The 19,156-nt window shown below is 34.3% G+C and overlaps 2 protein-coding genes across 2 annotated transcripts in view; one reads left to right on the plus strand and one right to left on the minus strand.

The window, feature by feature from the left end:
- Nucleotides 1–16,940, minus strand: part of bib (MIP channel family protein big brain) — a 97,706-nt gene extending 80,766 nt beyond the window's left edge. Inside the window, exons 1-2 of the mRNA XM_077436121.1 lie at nt 16,441–16,940; nt 7,375–7,501 (exon numbers count right to left, since the gene is read on the minus strand). Coding sequence (XP_077292247.1) covers nt 7,375–7,501; nt 16,441–16,783 — 470 coding nt within the window. The 5' untranslated portion in view covers nt 16,784–16,940. The remainder of the gene's footprint in view (nt 1–7,374; nt 7,502–16,440) is intronic.
- The window catches only part of LOC143915452 (uncharacterized), a 668,062-nt gene that overhangs the window by 323,718 nt on the left and 325,188 nt on the right, over nt 1–19,156 (plus strand). The window lies entirely within an intron of this gene.

The raw sequence follows: 19,156 nt of genomic DNA on the forward strand, positions 1-19,156 counted from the left end.
AATCTTACTGTCTGCAATATGAAGGTATATGTTCTTTTTTTATAAGTTTATTTATTAATTTTCTTAATGTAAGTTTGAAAGTCATTCTTTTTTGAATTGTCTCTAAATATTTTATGTATTTATGTATTCGAAATACAAATTAGATCTATTTAATTTAATGTAACAATTCGGTTGACTGAATCGCGAGCCGATCAAGTTCTACGATACTATTTAAGTGTTTAATTTGAATGTGACGTTCCCAGGACCAGAAACTGTCTCCTTTTTAAATACCCAAGAGACAACTCACGACATCCGGGCGTGTACTTTTTAATACAATACGTCCGAGAACAGACAGACCGAATTGAAATTAAAATAAATTGAAAACATCGTTGGAGAAGCGCAGTGTATGTATGTAGTATTCGAAGAGGCCGCTTCTTCTCACACACAAAGAACGGCAAAAGTAATCTCGACAATACATCATCCGTAAAATATACTAAGCGTAACAAAGGCGTTAGATAAACACGCATATAATAATAATATTACATTTATTCACAATGTAAAATTTTCGATTTTCCACATTGAAAAATACTGTCAATTTATGCGGAAAATACGCCCATCAATCTGGAACGGCATAATCGACGTTCTCTCGCACATTATCTCGTCCGAAACGGAATAAGAAAAAAAGTTTTCGATGAAAAATTTCGTACGCGCGGACTTGTAGCAAAATCATTCAAAAAGTTTCCAAAATGTGGTTATTATTCCTAAACTACATATATTTAGTGAGAGTTTTAGCAGATTCGCAACGGTGCTAAACGATACTACCAAATGGCATTAGCATCTTCGAACATGGATTCCACTAAATTTGAAGTGGTTTGGATCACAATTTTTTATAAAGACCAGACCAGACTTTTTGTATGAATAAATCGTTTTAATGAAAGTCGAGAGAACATCAAAAAACGACATTCAACTATTAGCTATTAAATTAAGTTACTGAAGAAAGTATCCGTATTGTAGACTTGAAAAATAGCGTGTAAATCATAGCTCAGATTTTAAGCATATCTAAAGGCTTAGGAGAGAACATTTAAAACGTTTGACTGAATCTAAGCGAAGTGATATGTTTTGTAATACAATTGTTTATTACAATTACAAACGAACAGATGGACTTGAAAAAATATGGAAAAATGTTTTGACTTAAATAGAACCTATACATATACGTTGAAAAATAAAGCATTCTACGGTCAATTTAAATTTTCAGTGAACTTTTTTGACGACCCTCGTATTGTACAATACGGAAGGGTATATTTTTGCATGGAAAAAGGAAAATATTTTGAACGTCCATTGACACATTTTTCGTGGAAATGACAGGTGACTATCTACATATGTATGTACGTTCGTGCGTGATTTACATACATACATATTTACGTGCTATTTGAAATTTCAAGAGAGGGAAATATGTATTTTCGACCGATTCGATCTTGTCGAATTTCATTTGACAATAGTCCGTGTCGGTTGCAAAGATGGCCTTCGCAATAAATTGATGCAACCGGCTTCGCCTTCAATGGGCACAATGCAACCCAGAACTAGGCCCTTTAGAAAAGTCTCAGGTATGAAAAGGTGCATCGACACTATAATGCATAATGCGAATCATTCTTAGAAAAACTTACCTGGATTTATTGAATGAGAATTCCTAAAATTCTAATAGAATACGACAAAGCATTTGCAAAAGGACCACGTAGCGGTCTGCTGCACAAGGGCAAACAAAGATTCGATTCAATCGAATATTGAACCTGAACCTTAGTATTAGAGTGGTCTTAACTTTGCCGAAAGTCCGATTTTTTTGGTCTTACCCTAAGCACAAGTCTTTTAGTGAAAGATTTTATTTAGGGAATATAAAATCATCATCATCATTTGTAACAGTTTACCATTTACTTCTAGATAAAGAATTCTGCAACACATTTCTCACAACATACATATTTTTCTTATTTGTCCACTCATCTCATTTGGTTATTTATATATGTACATACAACCTTTGGGTACCATTCAAACACATCTCTTGTCCACCTTCCGTCCATCTTTCTACAAATGTAAATCTCTCCATTCGCTTCATTGTGTCAGCTTTCCTAAGCTTACTTCTAACTCATGTGTTTCGCTTTCTGTGTCTTCTCAATGTAAAATTTTAACAATTAAAGATTTTTAAATTAATTGACTAAAAATTGCGATCAAATGAACTCAAATGATTCAATTATAAAACTTGTATTAAATTAAAACCAAAAAGAAACCATACTTTTTGGCAAACTCAAAACTACTTTGAGAAACATACAATACATCAACAAAAAGGAACAATCGAATCGTGCAGCATGAATTTGTGACTTTATGACTTTCATTCACATTCAATTCGACGTGGAAACCTTTCTTCGTGACGTATTGTTCTCAGAGCATCGACACAATCCATAAAAGTATTAAATTGTTATAAATTTAATATACTGTAATAATACGAATCGGTAATAAATTCGCTGAAAAAAAAAACAACATTTTTTATATGAAAACTCTATTCAAATTATAATAATGTACGCCAAATTGATGAGATTTAAATTTAACAATGTGAATAGTATTTGTAAAGAATATTTATTTTTTTAGACTTACATTCGCGCAATAATTTCACGAGTGGTATTTTCTTGGAAGACGTATTTCATTTCATCGGAGAAATTTTAATGAAAACGTCTCTCTATTTTCGAAATTGAAAAGAAAATTATTATTTCGTAAGTTGAACAAAAGTATAAAGGCGTACACCTAAAAAAAGGAAAAAAGGAATTTATTTTCCTTCTGAATTAATTTTTATAAACACTAAAAAAATATTATTCTATCGAAGCGCACAAACGAAATAAATTGAATCCACTCTGAAATTGATCCATATATTTTTTCCAATGAGATATTGTTGAGATATTACACGTGTGGCGTGCTTTCGATCGTTTGACCCATTTTCACGGTTAATCGAGCTTTTCACCGCGGCGATCGCTGATTCGTTTTTTCGGCACAAAATTCGCCAGCATCCAATCGAGATTATTACAGAACAAGGGGGTTGGGTTTAAACAAACGTCTCGAAGCTAGCCGAGTGTGCCGAAGTGTATGTGTTCGGTAAATAATGTACTCGATGGAAGAGAGAGTTGGCTTTGTTCGGGCGGCGGACAATGGCGAACAAAACTTTTGCACCGCAACATTTGTGCTAAGAAGTTCTCTCGAATCCCAAAGCGTACCATGGGATCGTTTGAGTGGAGTGTGCGTATAATATTTGAGGATCCTGGGAAAGGATCTCTCGCAGAAAGGACGCGCCGCAAACTTGGACGAAGGTTTACACAAATTTTGTATCGATTTTGATTCGACACACGTGCGAGTACTTGTGCTTGTGTTTGAAATTTCGGACGATAACTTGTCAATTTTAGACTTTGATCAGTTTGACGTATATAGTATCGATATAGGTACATAGTAGTATCGAACAAAATCAGAAAAATATTAAATCATCCCATGAAAATTTAATATTTGAAGAAATCATAGACTATGCGATTTATCTTTCAATTTGACAAACTACATATGTACATAGTAGAAAATATTTCAATTGATTTACAATATGATTAAATAAAATAGAATAGATATTTTATTAAAATAGCACTCGATGGAAACATTTGTCAGCAAAACTGTTGGCAGATCGGTCTCCACAAATCTGTCTGCCGTAGAGGTTTCAAAGCAACTTTTAATAGATAAGTTTGCCAAAAAATATTTTAGTATGTAAGCTGTTTATGCACATAAATAAAGTCAAGACATTTTTGCTTGAGTTGTGTTAACAATTCTGTGGTGAATTGTAATCTTTTGTTAACTTAGGTTCAATGTGATCTCAAAATTGCATTTGACAAAAGAATTTTTGTCCGACCAAGATTGTCCGAAGCAAATTTTGGCAATTCAAAATCGCCAACTATTAATATTACAGATACAAATAACTTGCCTGGGAAATTTAGGTATGTATTTATATTCTGGACAAAAAGAAAAAGAAATAATAGGTTCATACCTATGTACATACATACATACATACATATGTATATACAGTGGTTTATTTAAAAAAAACGGTGCCGGTACTTACTCACTTCTTGTCAAGCATTCTATTAAAAAACAATTATATTAAAATATCAATTAAATTAAATTTAAAAAAAATTTTACGTAAATTATTTTTAAAAGATCGTTTTTAAAGTAAAAAAAGCATAAGAAGGTGCATTTTACAAAAAAGCACTGATTGTATGTATGTAACGCATGTTTAAATCATCTGACTATCAGTATAGCTCAGTGGTTGCGTTAATTTTAACCACCGAAAGGTTCCTGGGTTCAAGCCCTGGGTTGACATCGATTGAAGAACATTTATTCGGAGTATTTCTGCAGTGCTGCTGGCCAGAATTGGAAATTTGTGACTTTAATTCGATCGTTTCGGATCAGAGTTTGTTTGCCAATTTATCTGATTTCGTGTTGATACGGTCCCTCATCAAATTGGCAAAAACTAGCCTACATGCTATGATTTCAAATTTATAATCTAAAAATTTATGTTAAGTTTAATGCCATAGGTGTCGCTCAGGGGTAAAATATAAATTTATGATAAATAAATATCAACAAATGTACAAAAAAGGTTAAAATAAATAAATATTACATTTGTTAAGTGTATCATATTTCTAGTAAATTCGTTATATAATAATTCAATTCAACAAATAATACAATACAAAACAATAAATTGCCAATTCATTATCGGGCATGTTTTACGTAATGCGATTACGTATATACATTAAATTATGCGACATTTAACAGTTGGAAAAGCATCACATAATCTACAAAGTTGTCATTTAGCAAATTGCTAAAGCATTCCTTAAACTAATTATGTATATTCAACTTATTATTTTTTGATGAACTTTTATTTTACTCACGAAAATTCTTTGACACCATACTGAAGCACATTTTGCTAACACAAAACTAAAAGTGTACGTAATTATAGTAGAGTTTAACAAGCTTTTAAACAGTGTACATATACACACACAACTTCAAAAGAACCACTTTATTAGTACAATCATGCTGTAAATTTGCTTAGAAGCACTTATAAAGTAAATACATGAATTCTAACCAAACTACAGGAATACATATAGACTTGCAAAATCAAACGCGGCGCAATTTCCACGAAAGGCAGCCAATTTTCCCAAGAAAACCGTACAGTACATATAAATGTACGTCTTCAGAATGATTTCTGCGGAAATGAGACAAAAAATGCTTCCAAAATTTGAATATAGAAGAGTGAATTTTCCACGTAACAGGACAAGTATACCTGTATACATATAAATGTAGATGTTAGTAAAATATGAACCCAATATGAAACCTGTAACTGGTAAACGAAACTCACTGAGTGGTATGGCACGTCACGTTTTTGGCTTCCCGCTGTGACCGTAAACAGTGGGTGTTCCCCAAACCGAATTCGGGTGTAGTTGCACGTGCAGAATGCATATATTTAGGAGGTCACATGTGTCTGCATATCCATATGCAACCGACAAGTTTCTCCCACATTTATTCAAATATGGGATTCACCGACATCGATAACTGTCAATCAAGTATAGATACATGGATAAAATATCACCGAAAACACTCCAGGGGGTGATTTTTGGGATTGTATACCATATATATGGGCTAGGGGTGCTGCGTTTTTTTCGCATGTTTTAAAAGTATCTAAAAAGAAATACGTACCCCGTACCACTCAGTGTGTTTTCGCCTTTCGAAAGCATTTAGCTTCAAATGATCACCGCTAAATGACTCTTATATTATAAACCTTTAACTTTCTTCTCTAGTCTTTTTAGAGTATCACGTCATTATTTGTAAGACACCATGCGTTACATCTACATGATATGAAAACAAGGTGATCAATAAGGGAAAGAGTTCAACACGTGGTGCGACGCACGTGTAATGTAAGAGGATTACTTTGCTGCTTTGGGGAATCGATAATATTCATTATTTTCCGGTATGGAAGAAATTGATTTACGAGGCGAGGAAATGCGAAGGGAAACTTGGAGAGCGAAAGCGTCGGTAAATGGGAAATTTATCGCGTCGTAATGTGCAAATTTCACACCTCGTCTGCGAAATGTACACTTAAAATATTGAAAGACGAAACGCTCAGATGGCCGTAGTCTAAAAGAGCGCTATGGAATACATAACTTGAAAAATTGAGTGAAAAACCGTTGGAAAAAAGTGCAAAAATGAGATGTACGACCGTGCAAAAATAAATAATAGCCACAAAGGCGGCTTGAAAAACGATTTCGAGTGTGCTTTTGGGTCGTTAGCGGCGGATGAGAAGTGAAAAACGTACTTAAGATAGGTTTAGTTCTACATACATAAAATACCGTATACGACTACATACATATTCTACATCCATATAAGATACACGATGAAAAGTAACTCATTGCGAAAAAAACTTCAACACGTATACATACATACACTTAACTAGCGGCGTGGACTAGTATTTAGCATATTAAGCTTTCGAGTAGTGTCACGGGTTCGAGTCCCACTACTGGCCAGACCTTGGTTTGTGACTTCAAGGTAGATCGTTTATAATCAGAGTTTGCCAATTTTTCTGGTTATCATTGAAACGGTTCCTGTAAATTGGCATCTCCTTTCCAATTTATCTTGCATATCTCAAGTTATTCACCGTCTTGAGGTTCACGAATTTCATGAAATAAAATTCTGCAAAAATTTCTCGATAGATGTCACTGCGGATGATGTTTGTATGAATTCGCATTGTATAAAATGCTCATGTATATTGACTGTATTGATCGATTGTATTGTATCTATGTATATATGTAGGTGCATTCTTAAAGCTCTGTATAGGTGCATAATTTTTAAAGGCGAGTGAGTGTACATGTTCGATAGAAATAAAATAAAAATAAAATGTACTGCTATATAATATGAATATATTGTGTCGGTTGTTGCTGTCAGGTATACGCCAAATACACATTACGGAACATATGAATGTGACCAAATATAATGTATTAAAGAATATTTTTCATACTGCAGTTGCTAGCTTGATCTGTGCTGGTATTAAATAACCTTAAGAAGTGATAAGTAAAAGACACGCTTTGAGTGAATATGTTAAGGTAAGAAACATACATATGTAGCCATCGCTTTTATCAAAATCTATTTTTAATTATGTTTAATTATACATAAAAAGGAATTTTTTTTAGTAAATGTGTTGAGATATTATATAGTATTGAGATATAAATTTGAAAGATATGAATTATTTATTTTGAAATAACAGACAAAACATTAGAAATGCTTTACAGTTTATTTTCATAATTGATGTTGTTAATTAAGTGCTTGATGACTTACCCATAAAGAAGAGCAGCTCCAGCAATTCCTCCTCCACAATGAGCGGCCACAAAAAGAGCAGCCCTCAGGGGTGTCACTTGACGGGTTAACGCCAGGGCTAGCGTCACCGCAGGATTCATATGTGCTCCTATAAAATAAATAAAAAAATAATGTAAAGATCAATCAATAGTCTAATAAGATTAACAGCTTCACTCCGGGAAGCAATACAGCCAAACATTTGACCACTACTTAACACAGCCGGGCACGCATAATCCGCGTCTTTGCACTTAATTACAATACAATACTATTTTAAACAGCATAATAAACTTTAATGACACCTGAGCGTACAGAGAAATTTGCCATCACTCTTGATGGACATTTACAGCCCCATATATAATATGTAATACAATACACGGCGCAATATCACACCCCCGCTCTTTGGGTAAACGATAATATGCATTGTAAAACGCGCACAGGTGCAACAAAGTGAAATAATTACGGAAAATTACTCTAGCCGACCCATTAGGACATTAACGGCACGTTATACCTAAAAGCAAACTTTCCAGCAAACTTCAATCACAATGTGTATTTTTTATTAACGCATCAATCAGTCGTTTGAACCCCGGAGTGAGTTTCAGTGTTAAAACTTCTTCCAGAAAAAAAGGAAAAACAATGAAAAAGGCAGACATTGAGTGATGTATCCTCGGCATAGCCGCGCACATTTGCATAATCCGAGACGGAGAAAGGGTTGAATTCACTTTTTAATTAAAGCCCGCGCAAATTTCGCGAATTTAAAACCGAATCGCAAGACTGGGGAAGTGCGGTCGACGAAATTTCATTAAACGAGACTGAGACAGCAACTTTGTACGTAATGAATTTTAATACAATTCGCAGATAAAATCTTATTTCTGTGTTATGATTCGAATGGACGTATTTTTGATAAATTTAATTGCTCCGATTTTTTTAAATGATACTTAATAACCGTAACGAAGAATCTATTTTTCTGCACACGGCATATGTTCGATGATATGTGGCTATTTCTAAATAAAAATAAACACATACGTATGTACATATAAAAAAAAAGATAATCTCATAGAAAGTGTGTTTAATATAATAAAATGAAATAAATACATGCAGTCGATAGAGTGTGTGCGTTTTTATTGCATTGCTCTCATTAGTGATGGATTATGATGGCTAATTTGCGAGAGTGAATTGACGATTGATTGTTTATTACAGAAATGATTCGTATGTATGTACATCCTAAGGTCGTTGTACACTTCTAATGAATACTGAACATGCACATATTGAAACAATTATGAATAACGGTGATTGTTTATTATTTTTTTCATGAATACATATGTATGTATGTATATGTACATATATGTTGAACTGTTCAAAGACAGTTCTCAATATGATATATTTTTTACAAAACTCCTTTAGGTTTCACTTACGATTACAATTCAGAGGACTTTTTATCTCTTATCCGATCGTTTTTTATTCAATCCATATTATAAATTAAAATCATATGAATCATCGTCATTTACGGATATCCATTCGCCATATACTGCCGGATGAAGCAATCTCCAACAGTCCAACACACTTCCATTCGTCTCTGTTATGGGCAACCCTCATCTACGTACCTACATACGTATAGCCAGAAGTATGGCTCGGTGGTTGGGTTGGAAATTGGATATTTGTGACTCCAAATTGATCGTTTCCTATTAGAGTTTGCCAATTTATCTGATTTTGACGGACGCCATCTTCGAGCCAATTTTAGTAGGATGGTTTTTATAATAAACATAATATAATACACGTAAGCGTTTTTAATGTACATGCATACATATCTTTATCTTTATATGAAAGGTTATTATCCTTGGCTATATCCTAGTGCATTCCTATTAGGGGCGTTAGGTTTCAACTCATTGGAGTCTCGTCGGAATATGTTACTGGGAAGGAACTTTTTTAAGCTGTTGAATGGGATAATACACAATCCTCAGGTTCTTAATGAATTTAGGTTTTATGCACCTAGTAAATTCAGGGACTTGAGGAATCGTGATTTGTTTGTTCCTCCTGTGGCTCGCACAAATATGTTGGCAACGGCTCCTATATCTAGGGCGATTTATCTGCTCAACCGGATTTCTGATGAAATTGACCTCTTCAATATAAAATATGCTAATCTGGTTGAGTGGTTGTTGAGGAATGCCAGTGGTTGATTTTGCCTATTATAAATATGAATGATTGTTATTTTTTTATGATTTTAATGATGTTGTGTTAATATTGTTATTATTATTGTAATCATTGAATGACCGGCCACAGTGACGCGTTGGAGCTCTCTGTAATGTCACTGTGGCTAATATGTTAAATAAAATAAAATAAAATATGTATGTATATGTAGATAACATGCTTATAGTATTACATTCAAATATCCCTCAAATGAATCCGAACGAACAAAAGCATTAGGGATTAGTGCAATCAATTACATAGAAAATTTTCAAATCCACGTTCAGACGGGTAACTAACGACTCTCAAAATTGGCTTAATCGTCGATCAAACGACTCCAGTGAATACATACATACATATGTAGTTGCAGGACCATTAAACGATCGCTCGGATAAGACTCTAATTTACATGGTGAAATTTCTGAGGGGACACAAAGGACACGCGAACCGTATGTGTAAGAGCCATGGCTAGCAAATTGCTTTATGGCCTCGGCCATAATGGCTCGCGGTCGTAGATCTCACTTTTGGCTATTATTAACCCCATCCTTCCCCAGTCTGAGGATCGCAGATTTATTACCCCTGCGCCTAATCCTCACATTGCAAACCGAACCCGAAGAAAAACTCTCCCTATATATGTATATATTTATCCAATTTTTTGACCACAATTGTAAGGAGGGGAGGGGAAGGGTTGATTCAAAAGTTTCTGGAATATACATACATATGTATATTCTATTTAAACAGTTAATCCATTCATAAAGAGTGATTTTCCTCTTTTATATTGACTTTATCAACATTTGGTTTTATCCAACTCAATTAAATTATGTCATTGTCGCGAATACTTAATCCATTCATTGTCGTTATGTTTACGAATGACAAGTGTTGTGCCCGTTGATTTTTCAACGTGTGGTTTTGGAAACTAATTCATACGTGAACCATACCCCAGGCTATAGTTGCTAGCATCCCCCTTCATTTTACCCTTATCGCTATCCCTTCAATCCATCCCTGCATGCTCGCTCGGCCGTCCACGTACAAATTAGCTAAATTGGTTAACTCTGATAGCAAACGATCGACTTTGGAGTCACGTATCCATGTTCTGGCTAGCAGCACAGCCAGGTATTGAACCCGTGACCACACAATTGAAAGCAACACACGCTAATCACCGATATATGCTGCTGGCTAATTTATTACTGGTAATATTTATTTTTTGAAATCTAAATACTTGTCAATGCAAAAAAAAAAAACATACATACATACATTTCTTCCATTTTTATATATGTTATTATTGTACTGGTGTTTTCCCCGTTGATATTTCAACGGGTGGTTTTGGATGAATTATAAATGAACTGAAGTCGTCATCGGAATGGGAATCGGAATCAAAATCGATATAATAACTCTTGACTATTCTAAAACTGTCTTTTGAAATTTCCATACTTATCGATGCACTCACCAAATACGTTTTTTTGTATATATTATTATCATTATTTTCCGGGAACTTTTTGAATGTATGTACGTATAAAGTGAAAAAGAAAAACTATCTTCCGCGGAAAATGTCCGTGACAAGTGCGGCGAAAATAAGAGCAAAGCACATAAAAATCGTATAAACCTTCTATACTTCGAGCCGAGTGAGTATTGTTGAAGAATAAAAATGTAAATAAAATTCTTTGATAGTTGAAGCTGGATGTATTCAGATTCAGTCCTTTTTTATGTTGTTTTTCTGTGCAAGAAAAAGTATAACAACACTAAAGTGTCATTTCGAAGAAAGTCTAAATGGCAATTTCGAAAAAGGGTACAGTTTATGCGGTTTCGAGTAATGGACTTGTTCTACTTTTGCTCGTAATGAATCTTTCCAATTTTTCGTAGATATAAAATATTTATATTTATTACGAAGCAGAAATTTATACAAAACCGAAATATGTACAAAATTTACTTTTTTAATAAGAACTCGTGAAAACCGCAATCATCAGATATTCAATTATTTACCTATATTCCTACATACATATAATATCTAATGAGCAGGAAATAATTTCGTTCCATTGATTTTCACTCTACATTTGTATACATATATATTTTTTAATATTATATAGTACTAGTAAACTACATACATACATATGTAGCTTTGCTCGAATCGAAATTTATAGTCAATAAATTTTAATCAAAGTTACGTTTCAAATAAGACCCGTTCAAAATACAATCTACACATTTAACTGTTCTGAAAGATTCACTGATTGTATTAATTTAAGAAAAAAATTAATTTTCGTTCAAAACCTGCCTTTAAAACGACGTCAAAGTATATGTCGAATATTCTTAGACATACGATCTTTGAGTCTGCATGTATGTATAATTCTCGATGAATGACTTCAAAGGGCTAATTTTGTCAGCGACTCGCTACACACATGACGTTCTGACTTGTAATTGAATAGCAGCTATCATATACCTTATATAATATATTATATAATTTTGCAAGGTGAGCTTTTGTGGCTTTTCTCATTGATTACTTCATCGGACTGAAGGAAAAAATCAAAAACGAAATTGCACTTCATGTGCAAGTGCAACTTTCACTCGCCGCAATGTCGACCGGTCTTTTATATATATAAGTATCTTTCAGGTTTACCAAAACGTTTCAAAATTAATGACACTTTAATAATAAATAATTACGACGCAAATTTACGACAGTCGTCGCGTATGGGGTGTTCGGATTTTTTATCGGCCCTCTTTTCATCGGCGAATTTGTCGTGCAAAATAATTAATTGTTTTTAAAATAGATATACCAACTGCAGCACATTTTAAAAATGTCAGCGTTTCGAATTGAAATTTTAACACTTAAATTCAGCATAATACCATTCGTCAAGCTATAAGACCGCCCGCACCACTAGGTAGGAATGTTTCCATTGCACACGTCATAATCTTGAATGAAAAGCATCGCCAATATAGTGAAAAAGTCTTTTGTCGAAAAGTTCGCCATCTCAGTTGTTGACTTTCAGCTGGCAAACTCGTTAGCAGAGTGTCAACGCCATAAAGTGTTAAATTTGATCCAGATCCAGCCTCAACCATGTATGTACAATCGGGACGTTTTACCACCGAAAGAGTCATCCCCTGGTATCGGAATGACGAACGAGGGGTAATAAAACGCAATCTGGCGCTATCGCTCACGCACCGAAAGCATCGCCGGTAATAAAAGCCGGAATACGAGACGATTTTCCGGACCGTGTGTGCAGAGATGTGTCGTTTTTTCCCACCCCCTCCCACCCTCCACTACCCCCGACGTATAATACATCGTCTTCAGATGAATTTCTCTGAAAAAAGAAGCCCCCCGGGCGAGGGAGTGTTTTGACTTATTTATGCAGCCGGGTCATCCGGAAAGAGTTACAGAACATTCTTCTTGTTTTTAGCTTCATTTCTAACGTCGAGTGATGCAGGTTGAGTCCACAGGGATATGTCCTTGTCTACATCGCATGTATGTACATATGTATAACAGTAGCTTGCGGTCCATTTGTCCAAGATGTTTCCTTTTATTTTTCAACGCATACTCGATTTCAATTGTAGCTGTAGTGGACTTTTATGTTCTATATTTTGACTTTTGTACTACATACATATCTGTCATGATGTGAAGCTACTTAAAGGCTTTCATTTCTAATGGCTCCATTCCCTTTAGCACTTGCCTTACTGTACTGAAGAGATCCGCTAGCCGCTGTGCTGTACGCCAATCTTCCAGTTAAAAATGTGTGTTTTAATTTATTTTAAATAGGTTAATTATTGTAATTAGCTATAAAAATCAGTTTACGTTGAATAATATAAAATACAAGGGGCTTCCTGTGGAAATAGTTATTTCTGTTGAATCTTGGAGGTTTTGATGAGGAATACATAAAATAATCCCTGCATTCAGTACATTATATACAGTAGATATAAAATAATATATAAGTCCTGGACACTTGCTATCCATCACAGTGAGGCAAGTGTTAAGAGGGGAAATATTGTGAAGTGGAAAATAGATTATAGCTTAGTGGTTAGGTTCCATTTATGAAGGTGTCAATTTTTTAATCGAGGACTGTTCATCAAAGTACGATTCATACACGGAATTTTCATCAAAGTCTGGTCATCAAATTTTATTTTATTTTATTTTACATAGATATATACCAGGAAGCCTAACAGGTAGACCCCAATGCGCCTTCCTAGACAATTAATTACAAACATTGCAGATTTTTATTACATAAATCACTGTATTTCAAGAGGCTGAAGAACACGAAATAAACAATTAATTAATTAATGAATTAATCCATAGAGACATCTATGAATTTATACTTTAACATATTTTTTTACATATTGTACATAAATTAAATTCAGATATTTATGACAGCGGGTAGGATGATTTTTGCCAATTTGATGGAGGAACAGTTTCAACAATGAAATCAGATAAATTGGCAAATTCCGATAAGAAACGATCGACTTGGAGTCACAAATATCAAAGTCTAACCAGCAGTATTAAAGATTAGCACGAGATCGAACCCGGTTACCTCTCGGTGCTAAATATAAACGCAACCAATGAGCCATACTGCTGGCTAATGGCAAATGGACAATTCATTAAATGCCTGTTCATGAAATGAAATTAAAAAAATAAGTAAAACATGTTTATGTTGAGTGGGGGCACGCCCATTTTATTGTACATATTCAATATAGTAATTCTAAGATTTTAATAATCCATATAAAATTAAAATTGAAAGGTCACGGTTGACGTCACAGCACTAACATATTTACATTTTTTGATTAATGATCCTTAGGGTGAAAACACACTGAATGGTACGTGGTAGGTGTTTTTTTAGATACTTTGAAACATGCGAAAAAAACGCAGCACCCCTAGCCCATATGTATACATGTTACACAGTCCCAAAAATTACCCCCTGGAGTGTTTTAGGTGATATTTTATCCTTGCTTGACAGTGATCGATAAGGTGAATCCCATATTTGAAGAAATGTAGGAGAAAAATATGCACTCTGCACGTGAAACTACACCCGAATTCGGTTTGGGGAACATCCCTTAATGAAGAGTGCGTATATGAATCGTATTTTGATAAACAGTCCAAATACCTCAACTATGAATGGAACCGTTTCGACAATTACTGTTAGATAAAACCGCCAAACTCAGAGAACATCGATGTGGTTTTATAATCATCCATGTATGTATGTATTACTAGCAACGCTAGGCATACTTGGACCCACGACCCCCCCCAACTGGTAAATAATCGTTAAAACGTAAAGTCACGCAGAAGCTCGTCAAAACGAGATATAATAAATATATAAAGGAATAAAAAACTTTGACTCAAAATGCGATGTACCGTTACGGGCGATACGGGGAGTGTGACGATTGACCGGCACACTTCCGGAAAAGTGACAGTTTTCCGGTTAATGGGGTCCGATTTTGGTTTTTCGACGCACGCACATACATACAGCATACATACATACATACATACAGATATACAACATCTCCGAATCTCCGTCGGGACCTCGCCGACGGGGCAATTAACGTCAAACATCTGCCGTCAACCGGGCGTATCACCCGGTTATCATTGACCGGTTAACATACACACATTCATATACGTACATGCACATATGTACGTATGTATATACACATCACTAATTGTGAATGCGTTGAGAATTTACAGAGCATTATATTTATTATTGTTAAGTGGGTGTGCATTGAAAGAGTGATATTTTATTGTATTCTGTGGTTAGTTGCAGTGTGACGCACACTGGGACAGTTTGAGTTTTTAAGCGGCGTTAAGTGAATTGATGAAAGAAATCGATTTCAATTGTTTAATATAGAGTCCTTTGAAGGGTCGTGAATAAAAAAATTGAACGCTCTTTAAATGTCTGACATTTTTTTATTTATTTACAAATTCATTTTTATACTCGAACATTATTAAATGCTTGGAAATATTTGGATTTTGTATTGGTTTAAATTTTATTCTACTGCTTAAGCATGTATGCTCTTCACGAGAAAATTCATGTATAATCCTTGTATCAATGTGATGAAAATAAAAAAAAATCATTAAATTTAATAAACCGGAAGTGGGATTCCTCTAAGAAAAGTCAAAAATGTTGTGACCACGCGATTTTTTCCACACCCCTGAATGTATCAAGCTGAAAATTTATATTTGTATTCCTTATGCACAAAGAGTATCAAATAAATTTATTCGCATTTATGAAATTATCATGTAGATATGACCGACAATTTCAATACAGTAATTATTTTTGAAAACGCATTTGAAACTTATTGAAAAAATTGATTTTGCGCTGAATAGTCCATGCGCCGAATTGTCGGCTCTAAGTTGGTTTGCGCTGATTTGTCGTGCCACTCTTTTAAGTGCATCAGACTTAAAATTACCAATTACGGCATTTAAGAATAATATTCGGGGCAAAAATGGGAGGAGTAGATATAAATTACATGTATTATAAAACAAAGGATTGCGCAGCAGGTGAATTTTTTAAAAATACATACTTTTATATTAAAACTAATTTTACATTTAAATCATCCCCCCCCCTAATGTATGCTTTTAAATAAGTATCATGCTGTTGGACAGTTACACCTTACACGTGTATATTATTGGCCACTTGAACTGAAACAATATATAAATGCCAATTGACGACAAAATAGCCCATTAGTCAGTATTGAACAGGACCATCTTGAGGGGCACAAAAGGTCACATGTAGAACATTCTTTATGTTTGGCTTTAAAATTCAAGTGGCCAATAGCAATGATTTAATTACAAAAAAAAATAATTACAACACAATTAATTAATAATGAGAGTCTTAAGCATAAATGGCCTCATATGAGAGTCGTAAGCAAAAATGGCGCCAAATTCAAACCGTCTCACCTGATATGTGTCTGAAGCAGTGAGTGAGGGTAGCAGCAGCCAGCCCCGAAGCCATGGACGCAGCCAGGAGCATAGTCGCCGGAGCAGCACCAGCTCCAGCAGCTCCAGCAGCCCCGCAGACAACAACCACATAGAAGAAAGTGGCCAAACATTCGCAGATGACAGCCCTCCACAACTCCAAAGACCTCAATTCGACTCGAGCCTCGACCGACGAGGAAGCACCCCCATTTGCACCACCCCCTAGAGCACCACCCTCACATCTCAAACCCTCGAGTTTCTCCAACAACCTCACTATGTGATATTCGATGTTCTGCTCGGGCAGGGCGAAAGTTTCGTCAGCCATTTTTAACTATTATGTTTATTTAATAAAAATTATAACACATTAGATAAGATTATTAAGATTTTTTTTTGCACTTGACTTTTATTTGTTTTTTGAATGAAACGGTTTTTTTTGGTCCAAATACGACACGACCGCTCGCACGAGCTGTTACCGCTAGACTGACAAGTGGAGTTCTCAAACAAATCTCTCCACGCGACCGATCACATGTTTACGCCACCCTCTCATTTTGCATCTCGCTCACTCTTTTTGGTTGTAGGCTGTGTTTTGTCTCGCTCTTGAGTCAACACTTGTGGGAGAAATATATACGTATGGAAATAAAAACAAAATATAATTTTTAATATGATTTTATTGTCGCAATTTAAATGTCGACTTTGTGTTCACATACGAATACTTTATTTATTATGGTATTATTTATTTTACTAGGCATATTTTATGATTGAAATATTTCCAATTGAAATTAATCAAAAATTATGAAAAGAGCATACGTATATATGGCTTCTGTAATTATTAAGTACATATATTGTAAAATCATCATCATTTACAGCCATTCGCCATGCATTTTTGGATTAAGCCTTCTTCAATACGCTTTCATTCGTTTCGGTTTATCTCGTCCATCTCACCCCATACTCTATTCTAATTTCATCCACCCATTTCTTGCACTTTTTTATAATATACTAGTGGTTTTACCCGGCTTCGCTTAGTATTTGTAATATAAACCGCTTAAACATGGCTTATCTATTAGTAAACATGTTATTAAATTCATTTGAATAGTTTTATTTAATTTTAATTTATGTGAATATTCATTTGTTTTTACTTTATCTATGTACAAACATATGCACGTGGTAACAATAGATAAAGTTTTGTGATCATGCGAAAATTCGAACTCGAGATTTTGACTGATTCGAACTCGGAATCGATCACAGATCGTGATCACGTTTTCATGATCTAAAAAAAATGTGTGTCTGTTTCTGTCTGTGTCTGTGTGTGTATGTGTGTGTGTGTGTATGTGTGTGTGTGTGTGTGTGTGTGTGTGTGTGTGTGTGTGTGTGTGTGTGTGTGTGTGTGTGTGTGTGTGTGTGTGTGTGTGTGTGTGTGTGTGTGTGTGTGTGTGTGTGTGTGTGTGGCTGTGTTTTTTGGGGATTTTTTGAATACCGTTAGTCCCATCGAACTGAAACTTGGTATTGGTAACTGAAATTCTTATCGACACGACGCAATTTTTTTTCAAATTTTTAAGTTGACCGGAAATGGTACCTCTCCTTATAGGTGTCCTCTTTTTTTCAAGTTTTTGAACTCAATTATCTCCCAAACCGCTAACTGAATCGGAATTTTTTTTTTAAATGTAATAGAAATTATAATCTTTATATTCTTATATTTTTTGAATATTTTTACCTGAACCGGAAGTATTACTTTTACTCTAGAGAATCGAGGTTTTCTATCTTTTTCTCAGAAACCTCTTAGTTTATTGAATTGAAATTTCATATCTAGAAGTCTAAGCTTAATACCAAGTTATGTATAAAATTTGGTAAGCATCCGTCAACCGAAAGTGGCAGTTTACTCTTGTTCGATTTTTCTTCCACAATTTTTTTCGACCCTTAAAACATCTGTGCTCGTCATGAAACAATTCAAGTATAATTCTGGTATCAATGTGATGAAAAAAAAAATCTCTAAATTTTATAAACCGGAATTGGGATTTTTTCCCCTTAAAAAGGTCAAAAATATTGTGGCCACTGCTTTGTCCACACCCCTGAACGTATCAAGCTGAAAATTTATATTTGTATTCTTTATGTACTAACTTAGAGCTGATAGGGTTTTGGTCAGAATTTTAGTAGTATTTTTTTTTAAAACAATATTTAATTATTTTATTTTGACCTTTTAAATTATTTTAATCTTTTTGATATTTAATGTGTATAATACTGATAGTAATTTTAAGTAATATAAAAATTTGAACCAAATCCGACAGCCGGAAGTAGAACTTTTGTATTGTGCAAGTTTCCATACATTTGCGCCCAATCTGTATCGAAACTGCTGTCATAGCTATTAGTATTTCATAATTTGTATGTACGGTTCAATATCGAATTTTGTTCTGTGACCTTCTTATATTCCTCAAATACATAGATAAAGTCATTGGTTGGTAACATCTGAATTTTTTTATTAAATTTCATATCACGGATTCTACCACCCAAACCTTACATACATACAAAGTCTCTTTCGAAATTATATATTAGATTAGTTATATATTACATTATCTTAAATGTCTACCTAACTAAATCTAATTAAAATATATATTTTTTTCAAGCTATAAACTAAAACTTTTGGCTGGTAGAACTCCAGCAAGTCGTTAACTTTGTTAATTAGCTCTAGCAATATGCATAAAGT

This window comes from Arctopsyche grandis, chromosome 8 (assembly GCF_051622035.1).
Source record: "Arctopsyche grandis isolate Sample6627 chromosome 8, ASM5162203v2, whole genome shotgun sequence".
NCBI classification, from domain to species: Eukaryota; Metazoa; Arthropoda; class Insecta; order Trichoptera; family Hydropsychidae; genus Arctopsyche; species Arctopsyche grandis.